The sequence below is a fragment of the Lates calcarifer genome, unplaced genomic scaffold (genome assembly GCF_001640805.2).
Source record: "Lates calcarifer isolate ASB-BC8 unplaced genomic scaffold, TLL_Latcal_v3 _unitig_950_quiver_259, whole genome shotgun sequence".
Lineage (NCBI taxonomy): Eukaryota > Metazoa > Chordata > Actinopteri > Centropomidae > Lates > Lates calcarifer.
In genome coordinates this window covers 783,248-803,906 of record NW_026118117.1, presented here as the reverse complement: position 1 = coordinate 803,906, position 20,659 = coordinate 783,248, and the positions used below count along the sequence as shown (strand labels likewise).

The 20,659-nt window shown below is 43.2% G+C and overlaps 1 protein-coding gene across 4 annotated transcripts in view; it reads left to right on the top strand.

Annotated features, from left to right (window-relative positions):
* LOC108880498 (ADAMTS-like protein 3) overlaps nucleotides 1-20,659 on the top strand; it is a 247,289-nt gene that overhangs the window by 46,993 nt on the left and 179,637 nt on the right. For all 4 annotated transcript variants that reach the window (XM_018672035.1, XM_018672037.2, XM_018672045.1 and 1 more), the window contains exon 3: nucleotides 5,525-5,644. In XM_018672035.1, coding sequence (XP_018527551.1) covers nucleotides 5,525-5,644 — 120 coding nt within the window. The remainder of the gene's footprint in view (nucleotides 1-5,524; nucleotides 5,645-20,659) is intronic.

The following is a 20,659-nucleotide window of genomic DNA, read 5'->3' as shown; positions in this document are numbered from 1 at the left end:
TTTTTCTTCTGTGACTGCAGCCACTTTAATTGGTCCTCCCATACTTTTTGATCTTCTGGTCTAGATGACTCATTCAAATACAAAACGCATTGGTTTATACTTTTCTCAACCTCATCTTCTAAATCCTCTGTCCTCCATGTTTTATTTCCTCTCCTTTCTGCTCTAGCCAGCATCCTCCTGACTTTAGGATCATATCCACCCACTATCTCCTACGAATCACTCTGATCATCCTTAGCTCCCAAATGTACTGTTTTCCTCTTACTTTCAGAACTTGGGTACATCGTTACAGTTGTTTCCGCTTGTCCCACTTCTATTACTCGATCATTCTCATCTTTGGTTTCATAATTACCCCTCTGTTGATCACTGGGAGCTGGGGATAAATTTCCTCAAACTCCACCTTTTTCTCATAAGGTGGGGGTCTCTTCATTGGTTCCACATGTGAGAAAGGTGCATTAATCTGCCATTAGTTTTTCTATTTCTTTTACATTGTTTCCTATATCCTCTACACCTCTATCCTTCTTATTAATTTCTGTCCTTCATTTTCAAACAACTGAAGGACACCAAGCTCCACTTGTCTCTTTTCTTTTCTTTTCTTTTCCCCTTTCTTGCCCTTCTTTTGTTCCGCTTTGTATGTAGAGACAAGCACATGAATTGTTTTAATTACATCTGGGTTAAGAGTCCCCTCCACTGGCCATGGTTGATCAATTTCAGGCCAGCGCTTATGCCATTTCTCCAGTATCTTTACGATACCTTTAATCAAAGGATGATTATTCAGTACTAGATCAATGGGAGTGATTACTTTCGGAATTTTAATATCCTTTTCCGACAATGCAGTAGCTTAGCTGTTTTTTCCCAATTATTTATAAATCACTGTTTTACCACAATCAATAAATTTATCAACTTCAAACAAACTGAGACTTATTAATATAGCAATGCAATCACAACACTAAGTTCACATCAATGACATCAACTAAACACACAATCAATCTATCAAATTATATACAAAGTTTCTTCAAATAATCCTGCAAATAAAAGTCCAATCCTATATAAGACTCAAAAGATCACATACTCCTACAAGGGACCAACTATCACCTTAAATTATCAAAAAGTCTCAGTCTCGGATCGGGACACATTATCAACCAACACACAGGTCAATTTATCTATAACAGATAATTTCCTCTTCTAAACCCCAAGCTATAATTTCATACCTATACACAAAACATCCTTATTAATCTCTCTACATTGTTAAGAAAGGCGCATAAGTTTATTCAAAATGTCCCCCAAAAAGGCTCATAAATTTTAGCAAATTCAAAAACATCCTTTTCAAAAAGGCTCATAACTTTTAGCAGTAACAAAAGTCCTCTCAAAAGAGGCTCATGTGTTTTAACAATAGCAAAAAATGTCTTGTTGAAGGAGGCGCATACATTTTTACCGTAAAAAAAACATCTTCTTGAAAGAAGCTCATAAGTTTTAACAAAAAATGTCCTCTCTTAAGAAGCTTGTGTGAAGCTTCAGTAAAACACAAAATATCTTTCCATATAAACTACTATATCTTCTATTCAATATAAAGGCTATCACCTTAATATAAACCCCATAAACCATCCCATGCCACAGCCTTTCACACACAAAAACTGCTTACTCAACAGGCACATTGAGAGAGTCACACAACTCACAATAAAATCAATTTCATCCTAGAATACAAACAACATTCAATCCTAAGTTTTCACAATCAATTCATTCATACTTTATCCTATAGCATGCTTTTCCTGCCGCTCCTTTTTTTCTTCTTCTTTCCTTTATTTATGCTACCTTATGAAGTGTAGCTATTCAATGAGAGGCTGCTTCAGACACTGTTCGTCAACTAGTGTTCGAGTGGGAACTTACAATTGAATTTTACATTCTACACCTCCAGTTCCTAGAACTGACCTGAAATTCACCTAGTGATTTTCCAGGATTTTAGGCCCTTCTAAAACCGCCTCCCAGAAGGCTTTGACCAAATCTGCGGCTTTTTCTCTTTACTTCTTATTCTTTTTTTCTCTTTTTCCTTATTCCTTATTTCTCTTTTTCCTTTTCTCTTTTTCCTTTATCCTCTTTTTTTCCATTCAATTTCCCCTGGGCCCAGGGTTGTTCCTCTTTTTTGCTCTAATCCGACTATTCCTCAAAGCCAACTTTCACGCAGTGACTAATATACATGTGTCTTACCGTTAAGATGATGAGGGCCTAGTCTTCATTAATCTTGCATGGTGTTATTTAGCTCACCTTATCATTACTAATTAGGCTATTCTACACCTTTTACTTCTTATTTTCTTCATTACCTCAAACTCTTTATTTTTCTTCTCTATTACACTCCCCCCGTTGCGTTGACCACAACGCCACAAAACCAAATTTGAAACGGAGCATCACTCCAAACATCAACACAGCATGATCCTTTACGGTGCAACCAAACAGCAAACACACACAACATCAACAAACGAACCAGCGCCCGACAAATGAGAAATTCTCACCGTATTTTGCCGGCTTGGTGCGGGAGTAGGTGCGCTGAAGTTGCTGGGAACGCTGCAGGTCACAACACGTCCGAAGTTCGTGACGCCAAATTCTTGTGGTATATTCGATGGTGATGATGTGAAGATGATGAAGAGAAGATCTCCGCTGACACTGTCTTTCTTGTATATAAAGGTTTATTACAAAGAAGTTCAGCATCAAAACAAGCACTGCAGTAGCCTGTGAGAGGATCCGAGCCAATATGGATCTCTCTAACTAACAGCTCTAAACATCAGTATATATAGAATACTTGTTTACATGTTTTATAATCTAGTGAAACATCCTGACCTCATTCAATGACCTCTTATTCCAAAAAACAAAGAGGAGGGGAGAAGCCCCTCTCCCTTACACTTACATCTTTATGTTCACAACCATTAACTTAAACATGACCCCAACAAATAGAAATCATGTGAAGCTTTGGACTTTCCCAGAGTATAAAGACATATATGAACTTTCACTATACAGCTTTTGAGTACTTCTTGTTGTCCTTTACAACTCTGCTGAAATTAAAACAACTGTAAGAAGAGAGGGAAAAACAGTGAGATATTTGTTTTATTTGGTTTTAGTTTTAGATATGCATTTTATTTTAGTTAGTATTTCAGACATATGCACTGTGTGAGTCTAACTTTGAGCTCATGACTGTTTGCTTAGTAATATATGTAGGAGGGTGGTCAGGGTCAGTCTTGGGCTTTGTTTAGGTGAGGTCTAAATGTTAGGGTGAGAGTGTGAGTAATATATGCCATAGGTAAAAGATTAATCAGGTTAAACAGCTGATTTCCATTCTCCACCAACCAGGCATTGGGCAGGTGGACACAGTAGACTACTGTTCATTTCCTGTTTCCTACTGCCAGCCACAGAAATTGAATATGATTGTTTCCTCATCTTAAGGAAGTAGTTCTTCTTTTAAGCTTTAAAAATGTGATGTTTTTAATCTAACTAAGTTAATAATCCTAATTTGTGCCTAAATCTAGCAAATCTTAACTATTGTGGATGAAGAAATGGTTGTGGTTTAGGAGTAGGTTATGGACCATAATGTGAGAGAGGGAGAGGGAGAGAGAACATATATGAAGTCTGTGCAATGAGGCTGCTGATGGAGATGCTGATAGACCTGAAGTCTATTTTTTAAATAGGCATCTTCCAAGTTGCATTCATAATGATTTTTTTTTCGACTGAGCAGTGAGCACTGCTTTGAGTGAACTGGAGTACTGTGACTGCTGATCATGTGTAGGTGTAGGCTCAGCCTTAAAACGTTTCACTTCTATCCCTCTGTCTGCATGCATGTTCTCTCTGCTGGCTGCATGTAAGTGGTGTTACTCCATCTGATTGTTTGGCCCAACCTGCAGTAGGAGGTTGACAGAATGGATGAGAGAGTAGCACATAATGTTTCCAGACCAGTACCAGACCACCCAGTTGACCAGCTCTCTTGCTGGCTGTGTCCTTCAGGACAGGTCGGCTGTTCTCCTGCTTGTGTGCATCAGAAGAAATCTGTGGTAGAGAAACTAACTGTAGGATGCAGTAATCATTTCTGACCATTTTTACATTTTCTTCTTGACTGCAAGCCAATGGAATCAAAATTAATATATCAGCTAATGGATCACATGACTGCTCAAATGTACCCACATAGAGAAGAATTATCATGTGTCACAAGTCTGCAGTTCCCCTTAGTTGTATGGGACTTAAAAAGGCAGGCAGCTTCTTTCAACAACAACAACAAAAATCACCCACATCCACTACCTGCTCAGCAACAAACAGCAAACACAGAGACTGTGGGGCAGATAGTGGGGCATTTAGCAGATAAAGAGCAAGACATTTGTCACAGGAGTTGACTGAGACCATAACAGAGCTAAAAGGAGAGTGATTATTGGACTTTGATTCACACGGTGGACACAAACAAGGCCCTAAACAACTGTGAATGTTGCTCTGTGTCTGCTGGATGTGTAAATAGGCAACTGTTTACTAACAGCTTCGCCATATCAACTTTATAAGCAGATGATATATATGTTTTGTGTTTATAGCCTGTTTCTGCTGCCCCTAAGTGGTCAAAAATGCTTGCAGTTTTAAAAAGAAAGTAATATATAGCAATGATAAAATAGCTCTCTGCTGGAATTATTAAGTGATTTAGTGAAAAGTTACCTGAAGTACCTGAGTTCTAAATACTGTTATTTTTTAGAATTGCTTGTAGTATCGTGTGGCATAGTGTATATAGTAATGTGAAAAGTATTTGCTGTCTTTTTTCTGAATTATTATACTTAAGCTTAAAAGAGCTTTTAACCTTCTACAACGTGATTTGGCAAATTTTTGCCAAGTTGTGCTTTGCTTAGTTGTGGCCATGACAGTAAAGCATATTTGAATTTGAGAAAAAAACGAAAGGGAGAAAGTCAAAAGGTTTGTGATGTGTGCCAGTCCTCACATCTTTAGGGAAACATATACCAGTGGCACTTCTGCTGTGTCTGTCTCTAAGTGGCTCTAAAAGCTTGCTGGAGACACCACCCCCACTAATCTTAATGGTGGATCATCTGTCTCTCACACGACTCAAATGTTCGCGCACACACTTACAAAGTCTCTTTCTGTCCCTCTCCGAGAGGTGTCCTCTAAATGCCAGATGCCAGATATTCCTATCCAGTCCCAATGTGCAGCACAGTCTCAGTCCCTGTTAGCCTCTTAATCTTCCCCTGCCTGGATTATGCTGATCATCCAAAAGTCCAGCATGAGATGTACACACTTGAATTGACAACATAGAAGTGTGGCAGAATTTATTTCACTGTGTCAGAAAATACCAGTGAGGTCCAGGATGCATCTCAATTAACATGGGAGTGAATAAGATCAAACTTAAAACCCATGATACATGACCAAAGGGTCTGGTTGTTCAACTGTTCATCTGTGTGTGTTACAGATCTGGGGCACGATGATGATCTGGCTCTAATATTATTCTCATTCACTGGATAATGATTCACTGAAACTGTGTGTATGTGTGTGTTGTCAGTATGCAGAGAGTCAGCCCCAGAGTGCAGTGTTCCTGCCAGAGTTCGTCCTCTCACCTCAGGGCAGTTTCATGGAGGATGCCACAGAGGATCAGTTTCTAACCTACAGATACGACGACCAGGTTGGTCATATACTCTTGCACTATTGCTTCACCAGTATGAGTTTGCAAACGCTGATGCTAATATTTTGAGTTGAAATGTCATCAACTGGTTTTAAATGATCTAATGTCGTTTGTTTAACTACATTTTATTATTTTTATAGATTTTCATAGATTATAGAATTTAATATAATTTATTCATTTTGTTCACATAGTACAGAAGACAGCATTCTTCTCCTAGCATGTCTGACAGCATTGTTGACTGTATTCTTTAATCGTCTTAATTAAAACAAGGTGATGCATTAGATACTGTGTGCTATAAACAGATACTCGTGTTGCTCTTTCTTTGACAGAGAAGCTGCTCAAGGTGTGTTATCTGTCCTCAGGTTGATACTAAGATACCGATCCAATAATTAATTTACATTACTTTAATGAAACCTTTTTTATATGAACTTATTGATCCAGGTACTGAAGGTCATGGTTCAAAAATATTTTTTATTTCAGCATTTTATTCTTGATATCATATGTTTAATGTGCTGCTCTATGCCTATGTCCATCACAGTTTTCTTCAAATCTAAGGATTTTGCACAGAGAAGCTGATAGACACTGGTGTTGGAAGCAAGGGAGAACAGAGCAGGGGTGAGAGAGAGAGAGAGAAAGCCTTTGAAACTGTGGATGCTCCAGCCTCTTTTAGATCTGACATGTGGAAGTATTTCAGTTTACCCGCGTCATGAAATGAAAGAGGGGAAAAGGTGACAGTTAAACAAAAAACAATACTCAGTCACTATCAGACTGCGCTGGCCTATACATCAGGGAATGCGACTGACTGTTTTTTGCTTGTTGTTGTCAACTAACTAACTTGACTAACAGTTATTTAAAATTAATGCCTCATTAGTTGTTCAATAAACACATTATTTTTCCAAGTCTTAATTTACTCCTTTTTTTAAAATATTGCAATATGTATTGTACACCTTCTTTTAATCTATATTAACATTTCTAACATTTTTTCATATTATTGTCTAATTTTGCCACTGATTTGTATAGGCCTCTATTGGGACTTTCCAACCAATTTAAAAAACTAGCCCATAGGGGGTTCAAGCAGCTTATTATGACCCATAGTTACATTTTATGAAGCAGCCTCTTGCAGTTGTCTGAGACAGCATCAGTCATCTCAACAAATACCCCGAAACAACTCAAGTGATAGAGCCATCTGGTAGCTTTAGTAATGACCATAGCAAAAGAGGAAGTCTGGTGACATTTCCTGTACCAATCCAATAGGCACTGTAGTTTCTTTTAATCATATTTGTTTGATAAACATCAGGTCCTATAACCTTAACTAATACTTATTTTAACCCAAACTATTGTATTTACAAATACCTTTATATTATAGCAGCTCCCTGGCTCATCTTCAGCTGAGTTCCTTCTTCATTATGTATTTTGGCACTAACAAAACATCTTCTGGGTGGTTTACTTGCTAGGTTGGTCAAGTCTGGTGGGTGCTGTAAAAACTTCAAACAACAACAAAAACATTCCCCAAAATGTAAAGAGGACACCACAACCTGTACACTGGTACAACATCTGCCCTGCATCTTCTGGTTGGGTACTGCTTTTTGGGAGATGGCAAGACTAGAACAATTGCATTGGATGCAAAATTGTTATCCAGCATTTTTCTGGAGCCAGTGTTGTATAGTGCTCTAGGAGTCTTTTGAAGTGGAGGGTCATCTCTTCAAACATATTTCAGAGGCTCCTGGGGGGTGCATGATTTTACAACATTTTGAAAGAATGAGAGAAGAGTGCTACATTTGCCCTGTGGGTTTTAGCTTTGTAAATGTGTTGAACAAACTGATCTCAAGCAGATACATTACAAATTTCTTCTTGAACTTGTATAACCTCATGATAAATGGATAGTATACATTAATGCTACAGAACTATAAAAGTTATACATGAAACCATGAGCCGCTACGTGAACAAGAACGCATCCATATCCATATCAGATTCAGAATGTTGATCAAAACATGAATTATGTCTGAGTCCATCAATATCTCCTAGACCCGAGGAGCCATATACTTCTTCATGGGCGCTAGTAACAGTTAACAGTTCCTGGATAACATCAGGCTGGTGCAGTTCACATGATGCTGTTTATTTGACACTAACTTACTACTGCTCAAATTGAGAACTATTCCAGTCTTGTTACTTTCTTATCAAAGACTATTGAAAGGACGTGATTTTCAAACAGGTCTCAAAACTTCTCTCACAGAATGACCTCCTGTATCCAAATCAGCCAAGCTTTAAGAGCAGCCACTCCACTGAAATGACTCTGTTGTCTGTGACAGTAACCCTAAGAGCAGCTTGAGCTGCAGCTCAATCCTCAGTTCTTATCTTGCTTGATCTCTCAACAGCCTCTGACACGGTAAAGCATGCTGCTATACATACCCTCTGATATGGGCATCTCGGACAAAGCCTGTTCTTGGATTGAATCATATCTCACTGGGGGTTCTTTCAATGTGCCATGGCGAGGACATGCATCCATATCTCATTGCCTCCCCACAGGGGTGCCCCAGGATTCAGTGCTAGTATTCCTAATCTTTACAATATACTCTACCTTTTTGGGTCTGATTTTACAGTGTAGCTGTTGGGGGCTTTTTTCATTGGTGAATTAATACACACTAACACTAGTGAGTATTTCTGGCAGCAGGACAGTGTATGTGGGATTGAATCAAACTTTTTTGGACAATAGTGGAGCTCTAGCTCAGAGAAATAAGATATATCAGGCTTTGGATATATAGTCAGTACCTGTTGGCAGGATATATTCGATCTTTCTCAAGGGATTTGTTGAAGAAGAAAAAAATTAATATCACTTGACTTACCCTTAAATTTGTTTAGATGCTTGTAGCTACTACTGGTGCTGTGATTAGGTGGGGTCTTTAATTTAGGGAACTTGTTGCCGTATTGCACTGATAATGATTATAAAATGCAAACCATTGTTTGATGTGTCACTGGTTACCTGGAGGCATTCGATTGGAGCAAGAAGCCAAATACATTCTTTCTATACATTTATACACTCACTACATTTGACCTAATGTCCTGCACTTTCTATGGTACACTCAGATACAGAAAGACACTAAGTTGATAAATGTGTGGTAGCTACAAGGATTGTACCAAGTGTTCTATCAGCTTTGCTATCAGCACCTTGTAAGAAGTGTTTGCTGTTGTGTCAATCATGAAGTTGAGAACTAGAATTGTTTTAGCACAATAGAAAAGTGAGTTGGTTTAGATTTTGCAGTCAGAGACATCACTAGTTATTACTTGAGCTAATTCCAGCTGACATTGAATGAGACCTTTGACACCCTTGACAGACTGCCAGTCTATCGCAGTACTAACAATAAAACATTCATACTCACATTCACATCTAGGAGCAATTTAGAGACACCAATTAATCAGTTAATCTAACCTGTATCTCTGTGGGAGGAAACTAGTGCTATCACTAACTCAGAACCCTCTTGCTGTTAGGCATCAGTGCTAAACAAGCACCACTGTCCCACCTCAGAGATTAAGGCTTGTATTTTAAAAGTACTGTTCATAAGTTTTGGCACCATAAGTAGTTTTGGTTTCATATTTCATTTCTGCATGAGTTCTGTGTGCGTTGAGGAGGAGAGTGAGGTAATTTTCTACTAACTGCTTCATAAATGCAAATTGTTTTGAGAGCATTTCTTTTCATGCTTTTCATGCTACACAGAAAATTAAGATATGTTCTGTCAAAGAGGATTTAGCCACAGCCACACACATATACACAAACTTATTGCTCCCATTATTCTCCTTAGAACTTCTGATATATATATATATATATATATATATATATATATATATATATATATATATATATATATATATGTATATATATAAAGCCTTGCAGGTGACAAGTATGCAAATGATTCCTGACAAAACAGAAAGAGTTTGGAGAGTGTATTGGGATGAGTTGTCTGGAGTCCTCTGGCTGTCTGCAGTGTTCAGCGTTGATGCTGTATTGCTGTGTGCTAGAGCCTTGCATTGAGGCTGTGGCTGCACAAAGGTTGAGGATGACATTATGTTTCTGTGAGGAAACGTTTGAGCAGTGTAAGAATAGAGCCCAGTGCACGAAATACTCTTGTCTCTAAGGCTTTTACATTCAGAGAGGAATGAATTTCCTTCTCTATAAATGACTCTTTTACTGCTATTCCTTCCAGTCACTTCACATGGCCCAAATAGTCCCAGGTCTGTGTCATTGGAGTGTGAGGGCTTAGCTAACAGGGATGCATTCACTAAAGATTACGTTCCTATACAACAACAACAAAAATAAATAAATAAATCTCATGAATCCTGAGTCCTCTCTGTGGCTACATTTAGGTTTAAGGTCAGGGGAAAATTTTGGTTTTGATTTAATGGAAAACAAATATGTTGTCTGTGAACACTTCACTGATACATTCAGTATCAACATATTTGCGATTTGCCAAATACATAAATTAACAACATGTCCTCATTATATTAATGTAGATGCAGATTTCGTAGCTGCACATTCATGTAGCTGTGACGGAGCGGCTCCGTCACTGACGGCGGGGAGCGCACACACATGTACCGGCATACATACACGCACACACATAAAACTTCTGATCCATCCCGTTTTCCCTAGTTAACGAACTTTCCAATCAGTCAGTCATGTTCCCATTCTTGTTGAAGTAGAGCGACCAGGGGTGCACACTTGGTAGTTCTATGTCTCTTCAAACATACATTTACACATGTTACTCACCGGCGGCATATCAGTCGTTCCGGTTGCGGAGCATGAGGCGGCAAAACGGGGGCATAGCATTTGCCGCTATTATATGCCATGTTCTCGCGGGGTTTCGGGGTCATGTGACCAAGCTGATATATGTATTTCTGGTCTTCGTTTATTTTCTCTGAAATTTTCCAGTCCTGCATTGTGGATGAAAGGAACTGCATTTATAAAAACACAGTTAATTTTTGCTTAATTTATATTTGTGTTGTGGAGCCTTTAGAGGCATTGTTAGAGGAAAAAATGTGTTTTCCTATTAATTCTGGAGCCTGGAAGGAGGGGCTATGGGTTTATAAGGGGCTGCTGAGGCCCAGGGAAGGGAGTGCTGGTTTGGTTACAGAGGAGGTAACAACCTCCTCTCATGCTTACTGAGTTACTGTAGAACTCTATTCAGCTTAACTTTTTCTTGATGTTTTTTTTTTGCATTGTTTCTTTGGTTGGTACTAATTTTCGCACTGTAAAAAAAATTATCACTACTTGCACTTTGGGGGGGGGCCGGCAAAATAAAGCATATAAGAGCACCATATTATCTTCTGACTACGCCTGTGAGTTTTTCCCGGGATTTTTCTTTTTTTCTTTCCCTTACCTCCACCATTTTTTGGATTTTGGGGAGGTTTAAGAAAGAACCCCGTGACAGATGGTGTCAGAAGTGGGATGGCTAGTCGCAAGAAGATAACCTGCCTCCCTAGGCGGACGGGGCTGCGTTCCCAGCAGCGGGCACAGCTGAAGCAGGCAGGAGCAGCGGCAGAGGGGGCCGATCCAGCGTGGGAAAGTTTACTTTCATCAACGGAGGAGGAAGAGGATCCTAGGCCTGGCCCCTCATCTTCAGGTGCAGCAGGGGGAGAGCTACTGACCCTGATGAGAGACTTTTTGACGGGGCAACAGAGGAGGGAGGAGGGCCTCCTGGAGGAGCTTCGCAGTCTGAGGATGTCTCTCCAGCCAGCAGCCCAGCTACCACAGGTAACACAAGCTGCTGCAGCTACAACTCCCAGTACAATGACTGCAAGTAGTCCCAGACTGGACCTGCCGACCCCAGCACCTCGCCGCCAAATCAATGTGCCACAGTCATCATCATTTAATTCAATAGACTCTGACACAGACACACAGTCAGGACTAGGACAGAGGCCCAATCCTGGACCCCTGAGGCCCATGATGGCAGAGCCAAAAATCCCTCCATATCAAATGGGTGAGGACATTGAGAACTATTTAATGCGCTTTGAACGTATTGCAAAGACATGGAAGTGGCCGGAGAGTGAGTGGGCATGCAGACTTGTTCCCTTGTTGTCAGGGAAGGCACTGGAAGCCTACACTGCAATGGATGAGGAGAGAGCCCACTGCTTTACAGATCTCAAAGCAGCACTGCTGGCCAAGTTCGACATCTCCCCTGAGACATACCGGCAGCAGTTCAGGGCATCTACTGTCCCACCTGGTGAGACGCCCACTGAGACCTACCACCGCCTTAAGGGGCTCTACCGACGCTGGATTCGACCAGAGCAGCACACCAAGGAGGAGATCGGTGAGGTGTTCATCCTGGAGCAGCTACTGCGAGTGCTTCCCAGTGAGGTGAGGACCTGGGTGAAGGAGCATGAGCCAGCCGAGGGACTTGCGGCTGCCAAGCTGGCTCTGCAATACCTCAACGCTCGTAGAGGAGGACCAGCTACCAGATCCACTGGCGCACACCATCGTTCATCACTCCAGATACCACAAGCTAGACCAATGAGAAAGGAGAGCAACCAGGGCCTTCCAGGTATTCCCAACACTGCCTCAGGCCAACGACCACCTGGTAAGGACCTTGTTTGTTTCTATTGTCAGCAGCCAGGCCATAAAGCGTCTGTATGTCCCATACGCACAGCTAAGGTCACAGGGGCTTGCTATGCACCCCGGCTGGAGGTGGGGCCTGCAGGAGGCCAAGAAATGGGGGTGCAGCGTTATAAAACTGTGACTGTAAATGGCCACCAAATTACTGCTCTGTTGGACACTGGCAGTTTCATGTCACTGGTAAAACGCAGTCTGGTGCCAGTGGGCAGTGTGGACTACAGCAGACAGGAAGACATTTTGTGTGTCCATGGGGATAAGCATCCCTATCCCAAAGCAGACCTAACTGTGACCATTGATGAACAGCCTTATCTGTTGACTGTTGGGGTGGTAGAGAACTTGCCGGTTGATGCCATCCTGGGGTGGGATTTACCTGTACTTGTGCATTTACTGTCCGAGGAAGAAAACAGAAAAGAAATACAAGTAGAAACAGACTCAGAGAAGGAGGGGGAAGTTAATACAAATGCTTCTTGTCCTGTGATCACTCGAGCCCTAGCGAGAGCTGGTGTCCAACCACTCCCAGACTTGGACAGCAGTCTGTGTGAGGGGGGGACCAAGGGGCCAAGAAAATCCTGCCGCCAACGCCGTTTTGAAAAGCAGCTAAGGTCATCAGAACCTAAGAGAGAGGGTTTGCTGTGGGAAGTACCTGAAAATATGCCTGTGCTACAGAGGGAGGATGAAACTCTGAAACCATTGTTTGCTAAGGTGGTAGCAGAGACAGATGGAAAATGTATAGGGAAAGCCAAGTTTATTATAGAGAAAGATGTGTTGTACATACTTGAGGAAGGCCACAAACGTCTGGTAATCCCTATAAGCTGTCGACCACTTGTTATGCATTTAGCACATACACTCCCATGGGCTGGGCACCTGGGTCGTAACAAGACACATCTACGCACAAGTGCACGCTTTTATTGGCCCTCCATGTACACAGACATTCAGAAATATTGCACTACATGTCCCACTTGTCAGAAAACCGCCATTCCCCGCAAGTCAGATCGAGCCCTCCTGCAACCACTCCCAGTAATCTCCATTCCTTTTCGCCGGATTGCTATGGACATTGTCGGCCCGCTGGTGAAGAGCAGTGGTGGTCACCAGTACATCTTGGTGGTATGTGATTATGCCACCCGGTTTCCAGAGGCTTTTCCCCTGCGCACCATCACTGCTCCCACTGTTATGCGAGCTTTGGTGCAACTGTTCTCTAGAGTGGGGATACCAGATGAGATTTTGACAGACCAGGGAACTAACTTCACCTCCAGACTGTTGCAGCTTCTCTACAAAGAACTTGGAATTGCAGCAATCAAGGCCACACCATACCATCCACAGACCGACGGCCTTGTTGAAAGATTCAATCAAACCCTGAAGAGGATGCTGCAGAAGTTTGTGAATGACACAGGCAAGGACTGGGACCGCTGGCTGCCTTTTCTGTTGTTTGCATACCGAGAGGTTCCCCAAGCCTCAACAGGCTTCTCTCCATTTGAACTGCTTTATGGCTGGGATGTACAGGGCCCATTGAATTTACTGCAGAAGTGCTGGGAGACTCCTTCCCCCACAACCACCGAGAAAGGTATTGTACCTTTTGTTCTGGAAATGAGAGAACGGCTAGCAGAATATCTGGAAGAGGCAGAGGTCAATCTGCGAGAAGCACAGAAGGGCCAAAAGACCTGGTATGATCAACAGGCAAGGCATCGCGAATTCCAGCCTGGCCAAAAAGTGCTGTTACTCCTTCCCTCCTCCAGCAACAAACTCTTGGCAAAATGGCAAGGGCCATACACCATCAACCGCAAAATGGGGCCAGTGACTTATGAAGTTCTGCATCCAGAAAAGAAGAAACCAAAGCAGATCTACCACATCAATCTGCTGAAAGAATGGAAGGAGGACCCCATCCTGGCTCCAGCACAGACATTGATGGTGAGGAAGGTGGACCCTGAGGAGGAAGTGGAAACAGAACTGGAGGCTCTAACCAGAACTTCTCCCCCTATGTTGGCCCATCTTACACCAGAGCAAGCTACACAGCTCCTCCATGTCTTTCAGGAGACCTCTCAGCTTTTTGCGGCGAGGCCAGGAAAAACGACACTGATTGAGCACATTATCCGCTTAAAAGATGGCCGACCCATCCGCCAGCGTCCCTACCGTGTCCCACAGCAGCTGGTGGAAAAACTTCATCAGGAGGTGGAGGAGATGTTGAGACTTGGGGTGATTGAACCTTCTACCTCTGAATGGTGTAGCCCAGTGGTCATTGTGTTTAAGAAGGATGGCTCACTCCGGATATGTATAGACTTCCGGAAACTCAACTCCATCTCAGAGTTTGATGCCTACCCCATGCCCCGAATCGATGACCTGCTTGAGAAGATCGGTGCTGCCAAATACATCACCACCCTTGATCTGTGTAAGGGGTACTGGCAGGTCCCACTGGAGAAGACATGCCGGCCCTACACAGCCTTCAGAACACCAGCGGGACTCTTCCAGTTTACTGTAATGCCATTTGGCCTACATGGTGCTCCAGCCACCTTCCAGAGGCTAATGGACAGGGTCCTTCAGGGTTGCGACCACTGCTGCGCAGCCTACCTGGATGATGTGGTGATCTTCAGCCACACCTGGGAGGAACACATTCATCACTTGTCTCTGATCTTGGAGAAGATTCAGAAAGCTGGACTAACTCTCAACCCCTCCAAGTGTGAGTGGGCACGGCAGGAGACACGCTACCTGGGCTATCAGCTTGGGCGAGGGGAGGTGCGGCCACAAGTGGATAAGTTGGAGGCTATCCTAAACTGCCCTCGACCTCGCACCAAGAAGGAGGTACGGTCCTTCCTGGGGTTGGCTGGTTGGTACAGGAGGTTTGTGCCCCAGTTTGCAACTATCGCAGCACCACTCACCGCGCTGACCAGCAAAGACCAGAAAAACCCGGTTATCTGGTCAGATGACTGTGAAAAGGCCTTCTGCTCTCTTAAAGCATGCCTGTGTCATTCACCGGTCCTCAAAAGTCCAGACTTCAACAGGAGATTCCTGGTACAGGTGGATGCATCAGCTGTCGGCCTTGGAGCAGTCCTGGCCCAAGGGGATCCTGGAGAGGAACAACCCATCCTTTACCTGAGCCGCAAGTTGCAGCCACGTGAGACCAGGTATTCTACAGTGGAAAAAGAAGGCCTGGCCATCAAATGGGCACTGGAGAGCCTACGATATTACCTGCTTGGACGGGAGTTTGATCTGGACACTGACCACAGAGCTCTTACCTGGATTAACTCCATGAAGGACCACAATAGCCGCCTCACCCGATGGTACCTTTCTCTTCAGCCATTCAGGTTTAGAGTCCACCACAGATCGGGCAAGACCAACGTGGTGGCAGATTACCTCTCCAGGTTGCCGTACATCGCCAACCCTCGGGAGGAGGGGGATGATGTGACGGAGCGGCTCCGTCACTGACGGCGGGGAGCGCACACACATGTACCGGCATACATACACGCACACACATAAAACTTCTGATCCATCCCGTTTTCCCTAGTTAACGAACTTTCCAATCAGTCAGTCATGTTCCCATTCTTGTTGAAGTAGAGCGACCAGGGGTGCACACTTGGTAGTTCTATGTCTCTTCAAACATACATTTACACATGTTACTCACCGGCGGCATATCAGTCGTTCCGGTTGCGGAGCATGAGGCGGCAAAACGGGGGCATAGCATTTGCCGCTATTATATGCCATGTTCTCGCGGGGTTTCGGGGTCATGTGACCAAGCTGATATATGTATTTCTGGTCTTCGTTTATTTTCTCTGAAATTTTCCAGTCCTGCATTGTGGATGAAAGGAACTGCATTTATAAAAACACAGTTAATTTTTGCTTAATTTATATTTGTGTTGTGGAGCCTTTAGAGGCATTGTTAGAGGAAAAAATGTGTTTTCCTATTAATTCTGGAGCCTGGAAGGAGGGGCTATGGGTTTATAAGGGGCTGCTGAGGCCCAGGGAAGGGAGTGCTGGTTTGGTTACAGAGGAGGTAACAACCTCCTCTCATGCTTACTGAGTTACTGTAGAACTCTATTCAGCTTAACTTTTTCTTGATGTTTTTTTTTTGCATTGTTTCTTTGGTTGGTACTAATTTTCGCACTGTAAAAAAAATTATCACTACTTGCACTTTGGGGGGGGGCCGGCAAAATAAAGCATATAAGAGCACCATATTATCTTCTGACTACGCCTGTGAGTTTTTCCCGGGATTTTTCTTTTTTTCTTTCCCTTACCTCCACCATTTTTTGGATTTTGGGGAGGTTTAAGAAAGAACCCCGTGACAGTAGCCAATCTCTAGTTTTACCACATTGCAAAGATGCTCAGGTCTGGTGACTGAGGAAGCCACTGAAGTTCCCTGAACTTTGACCACTTTGAGATGACTTTTGCTTTGTGACATAGAGCAAAGCAAAACTCTTCAAAAAAATATATGTGTGAAATTAATCAATTCTGGGTCCTTTGTGCTTCTACCCCTCTAGTAGTGTAATCCTGCCCTATCTGGCTCTGTAAGTAATGTGACTAAAGCTTTGCATGGTGTTGATGTATCCCACATTACTTCCTTTGACATGAGATAAGCTGGATTTGTTGATGAGTCTGATGAGTCTCTGGTGAAAACCAATCATAATGCAGACAGAGTCAAGACAGTAAGAACATTTCATTAACAGCAGGTGTGAATGTCATGGTCTGTGATGAGATGTTGTTATCCAGATATAATAATCAGGTGTGAATGGAGGATGTCTTTAATGTCTTAAAATACCATATTTGTAGGACAGAACAGCCCAGGTTGGGAAACATTGTGGTGTTCATCTCTGATTAATACAATATAATTAGAGTCTGCTAAATTCAATGTCAGTCCCTTAAAATTATGTAACATTAAGAAAGGTACTATCAAAGCAGTGAAATAGGCCTCGCCAGTTCAAAACCTTGTAGCTGCAGACACCAATACAGATGCAATCACAGATTAAAGATTGCCTCACTGTTTTGTGTGTATACGTGTGTGTTGACAGGGAGTTTTTGTTTGCACACAGTGTGAATATAATGTGAATGTCCCAGGATCTCATTACCATCTGCCTCTGGCAGAGCAGCCCCAGATAGTGAATCAAATTAAAAATCACAGCCAGTTAGTACATGTACATGTACAAGTACATGTCTACTGTCACAGCAAGGAGAGAGAGTTGACTTGGAGCTGGCTCAATTGCATGTCTCATGGCATTCATTATCTCTTAAAATATAATTAGATGTTGTGTCTCATCAGATTTGTTGATTTGGTTCAGAATGTCTATCAAGTTTGCGTCATTTCAGTTGTAACTGTGTTTCCCTGTCCTTTTTTGTCACTTCCTGTTTTATTTTGGTAGTGTTAACAAATGCCTTTGTGTGTTTCCTTTTGGTTTGATTGTTGACTCCGCCTTGATTTTTTTGTTCCCCACCACCTGTATTTAGTCAGCCTATCTCCTAAGGCTGTGCTACCGGAACTGTCTGGATTTGTGCTTTTGGGTCCAGACCTTGTTCCGAGACCTAACAGTATGAACTGGCCAAAACCATGGACCCTGCCGATTCAGAGGCTTTCCGAGCAGCTCTGCGCTCACAAGGAACCCGTCTTCATCAGCAAGAGGAGCAGACTGCTGCTATCAACGCCCGCGTCCAAGACCTACCCAGCGTCAGGATGGGATCAGGGTTTCTGTGAATCATCTAGCAGAGAAGTTACATCGGGTGCTCACTCACCTTGAGACTGCTGCTGCTTCCCCTGACTCTGTACCTGCTGCTCCTGTAGCTTCTGCAGGGAAGGATGTTGTTCCTGCAGACGTTCCCGAACCCCGTGTGTTTGGCTCCCCCTGGAAAATTCTCTGGAAATTCTGGTAATTGCCGTTCTTTTTTTAGTGCTGTGTGACCTGCATTTTAAATACCAGCCTGCTGTCTTGACTACTGACCAGTCCAAGATAGCATTTATTATATCACACCTGTCAGGCAGAGCAGAGGCATGGGTGACAGCTGAGTGGGCTAGAGATTCTCCAGTATACAAATCTCTAGAGCAATTCACAAAGACTTTGAGAAAAGTTTTCAATCAGACATCACCTGGTAGAGAAGCAGCAAGAGCACTAGTGAACATTAAACAAGTTCGACGCAGAATATCTGACTTTGCCATAGAGTTCAGGACAATAGCTGCTGATAACGGCTGGAACGCTGCAGCCCTGTTTGATGCCTTCCTGAATGGACTAGCTGAATCCATAAAAGACCAGTTAGCTCCTCTAGATCTCTCACAAGACTTGGACTCCCTCATCTCCATGGCGATCTGCATTGACAATAGGCTTCAGGAAAGACAACGGGAGAAAAACCAACAAGCAGTACATCTTCTAGACCACAGAGGGCCCTCACCTTGACCCCGGTCAAACTGGCGACCAATTTCTCAATCCCCATCATCACCTGAAAAGACAGCGCCCTCTAGCGACCAGGAGGAACCCATGCAGCTGGGAAGAGCCAGACTCACCCCAGAGGAATGGCAGCGCCGCCTTCAGGAAGGGAGGTGCATCTACTGCGGCCAAGGCGGATATTTCTTGGTTTCCTGTCCATTAAAAGCCCAGGCTCATCAGTGAGCAGGAGGGCACTGGTGAGCCAACTTAATTTTTCAGATTTCCCTTGATCACTGACTTGGGTGCAGATGTAACCACTCCTACAGTGCTGAGAAATAATTTTGCTCTCACTAAAAAAGGGGCAGTTCATCCCAAAATCTAAAAAACAAACAAAAAACTACAGTGTAGTGCTGTATCCATTTATTCAACTCAAACTTCAAGTATTTTTGTCAAGAACAATGAGGGCAGTTGGTTCACAGCAAGGAACTGCACAACATCAATAATTGCAGACAGATAATATCTGTTGCGCTGCAGTTGATCGGTGTTAATGTTGAAATTTCCTTGTTTGTGTGAATTTGACTTTCCTTGTCCCTCCACAAGGCCTCACAAGTCAGGTGCTCTTTGGATGCAGCGTGCTTGTTTAGTCCCTTTCCAGTTTCCATTGTATGCTTCCAGTCGTGGAAACCAGTTAAACTGAAAGCTGGATCACTGTGTCTGGGTCCCGGTCCCTGAAACATTCTGCATGGGTAGCAGTATGCAGCATCTGCTTGAACTGAATACTCCATCCAGGGAAAGCATCCATACCAGGAACTGCAGAATGACCTTTTTTTTCCCAGAGAAAAGATGCACAGGAAAGCTCTGCATAAGTGGTCTTTGGGGCTTTTCTGTGCCAAGGTCACTAGCCTGCAATGGCCTGTTGCTGTTCCTCGCAGCTGTAATGTTACCCTGAACCTCGGTGTTGTTGTTGTTGTTGACGTCATTACTCACGTGTCTTCTATGCAGATGAGTTACACTGCTCAGTACTGCTCCTTGTTCTCCCTAGCTGCCGTAGCTAACCCTCCTAGTATGAAAGTTTACTCCAGTATTACTGTTGACTTCAGTGCTTATTTTTCCAATAGAAGTGAGTGGTGCTGCTTCCTGCTAGCTCCCGTTCGCATTGTCATTTCGTGTCCTATTTTTTTGGGAATAATTCCAGATATCCATAATAACGTTAACGCATCAGCGACGCTGACTATGGATGAATGACTCTGCGACCGGCTCTCCTCTATCTGTAATTGGCTAGCACATTGCCTTCATTCATTGGTTGGATTGGTTGAACTGACCTTTCGAAAAAGCCCCACCCCCTTTAGTCACTGTTGCTAGCCTGTCAAGCGTCTTGACCTGATGGAGTAGCAATAGTAACCGTTGCTAGGATGTATGATTGGACAATGACCAATTGGTTGGCGGGCTTATGATTGACAAATCGAGATAGAAACAATAGAGAGATGGCCACTCCTGGGTAAAAAACAAAAAATAAACTGCTTCCAGTCCAGGGTGGGCACGGCTGACTGTGGGCGGGCACGACCCCCCAATGCCCGCCCATGCCGCCGGGCCTGACAGGAGGCCTTAGTGGGTTCAGGAGCAGATGAAAGTCTGATGGCCTGGGGTTTAGCTAAACAGTTAAATGTAAGAATATCACCCCTTCCTCAGCCTTTAGAGGCTCATGCTCTAGATGGCCACCTACTGCGTAAAGTAACTCACTGTACAGAACCTGTTCAGGTTTTAATTGATGACAGACATTCGGAAGAAATGTTTTTTCATTTACTCCATTCAGCTCAGCACCCCCTCATTCTGGGTTACCCTTGGCTCAAGAAGCACAATCCTCATATTGACTGGGTTTCTGAAGTAGTTAAAGGATGGGGGGAGCAGTGCTATCACACATGTTTCAGGACCAGGCAGGCAAGCCCTGAGATGACAAACTCTGATCCAGATCTTAGCAAGGTTCCCTCTTGCTACCATGACCTCAAGGAAGTGTTCAGCAAAGCTAAAGCTACTTCACTTCCCCCACACCGTCCTTATGATTGTGCTAACGAATTCATT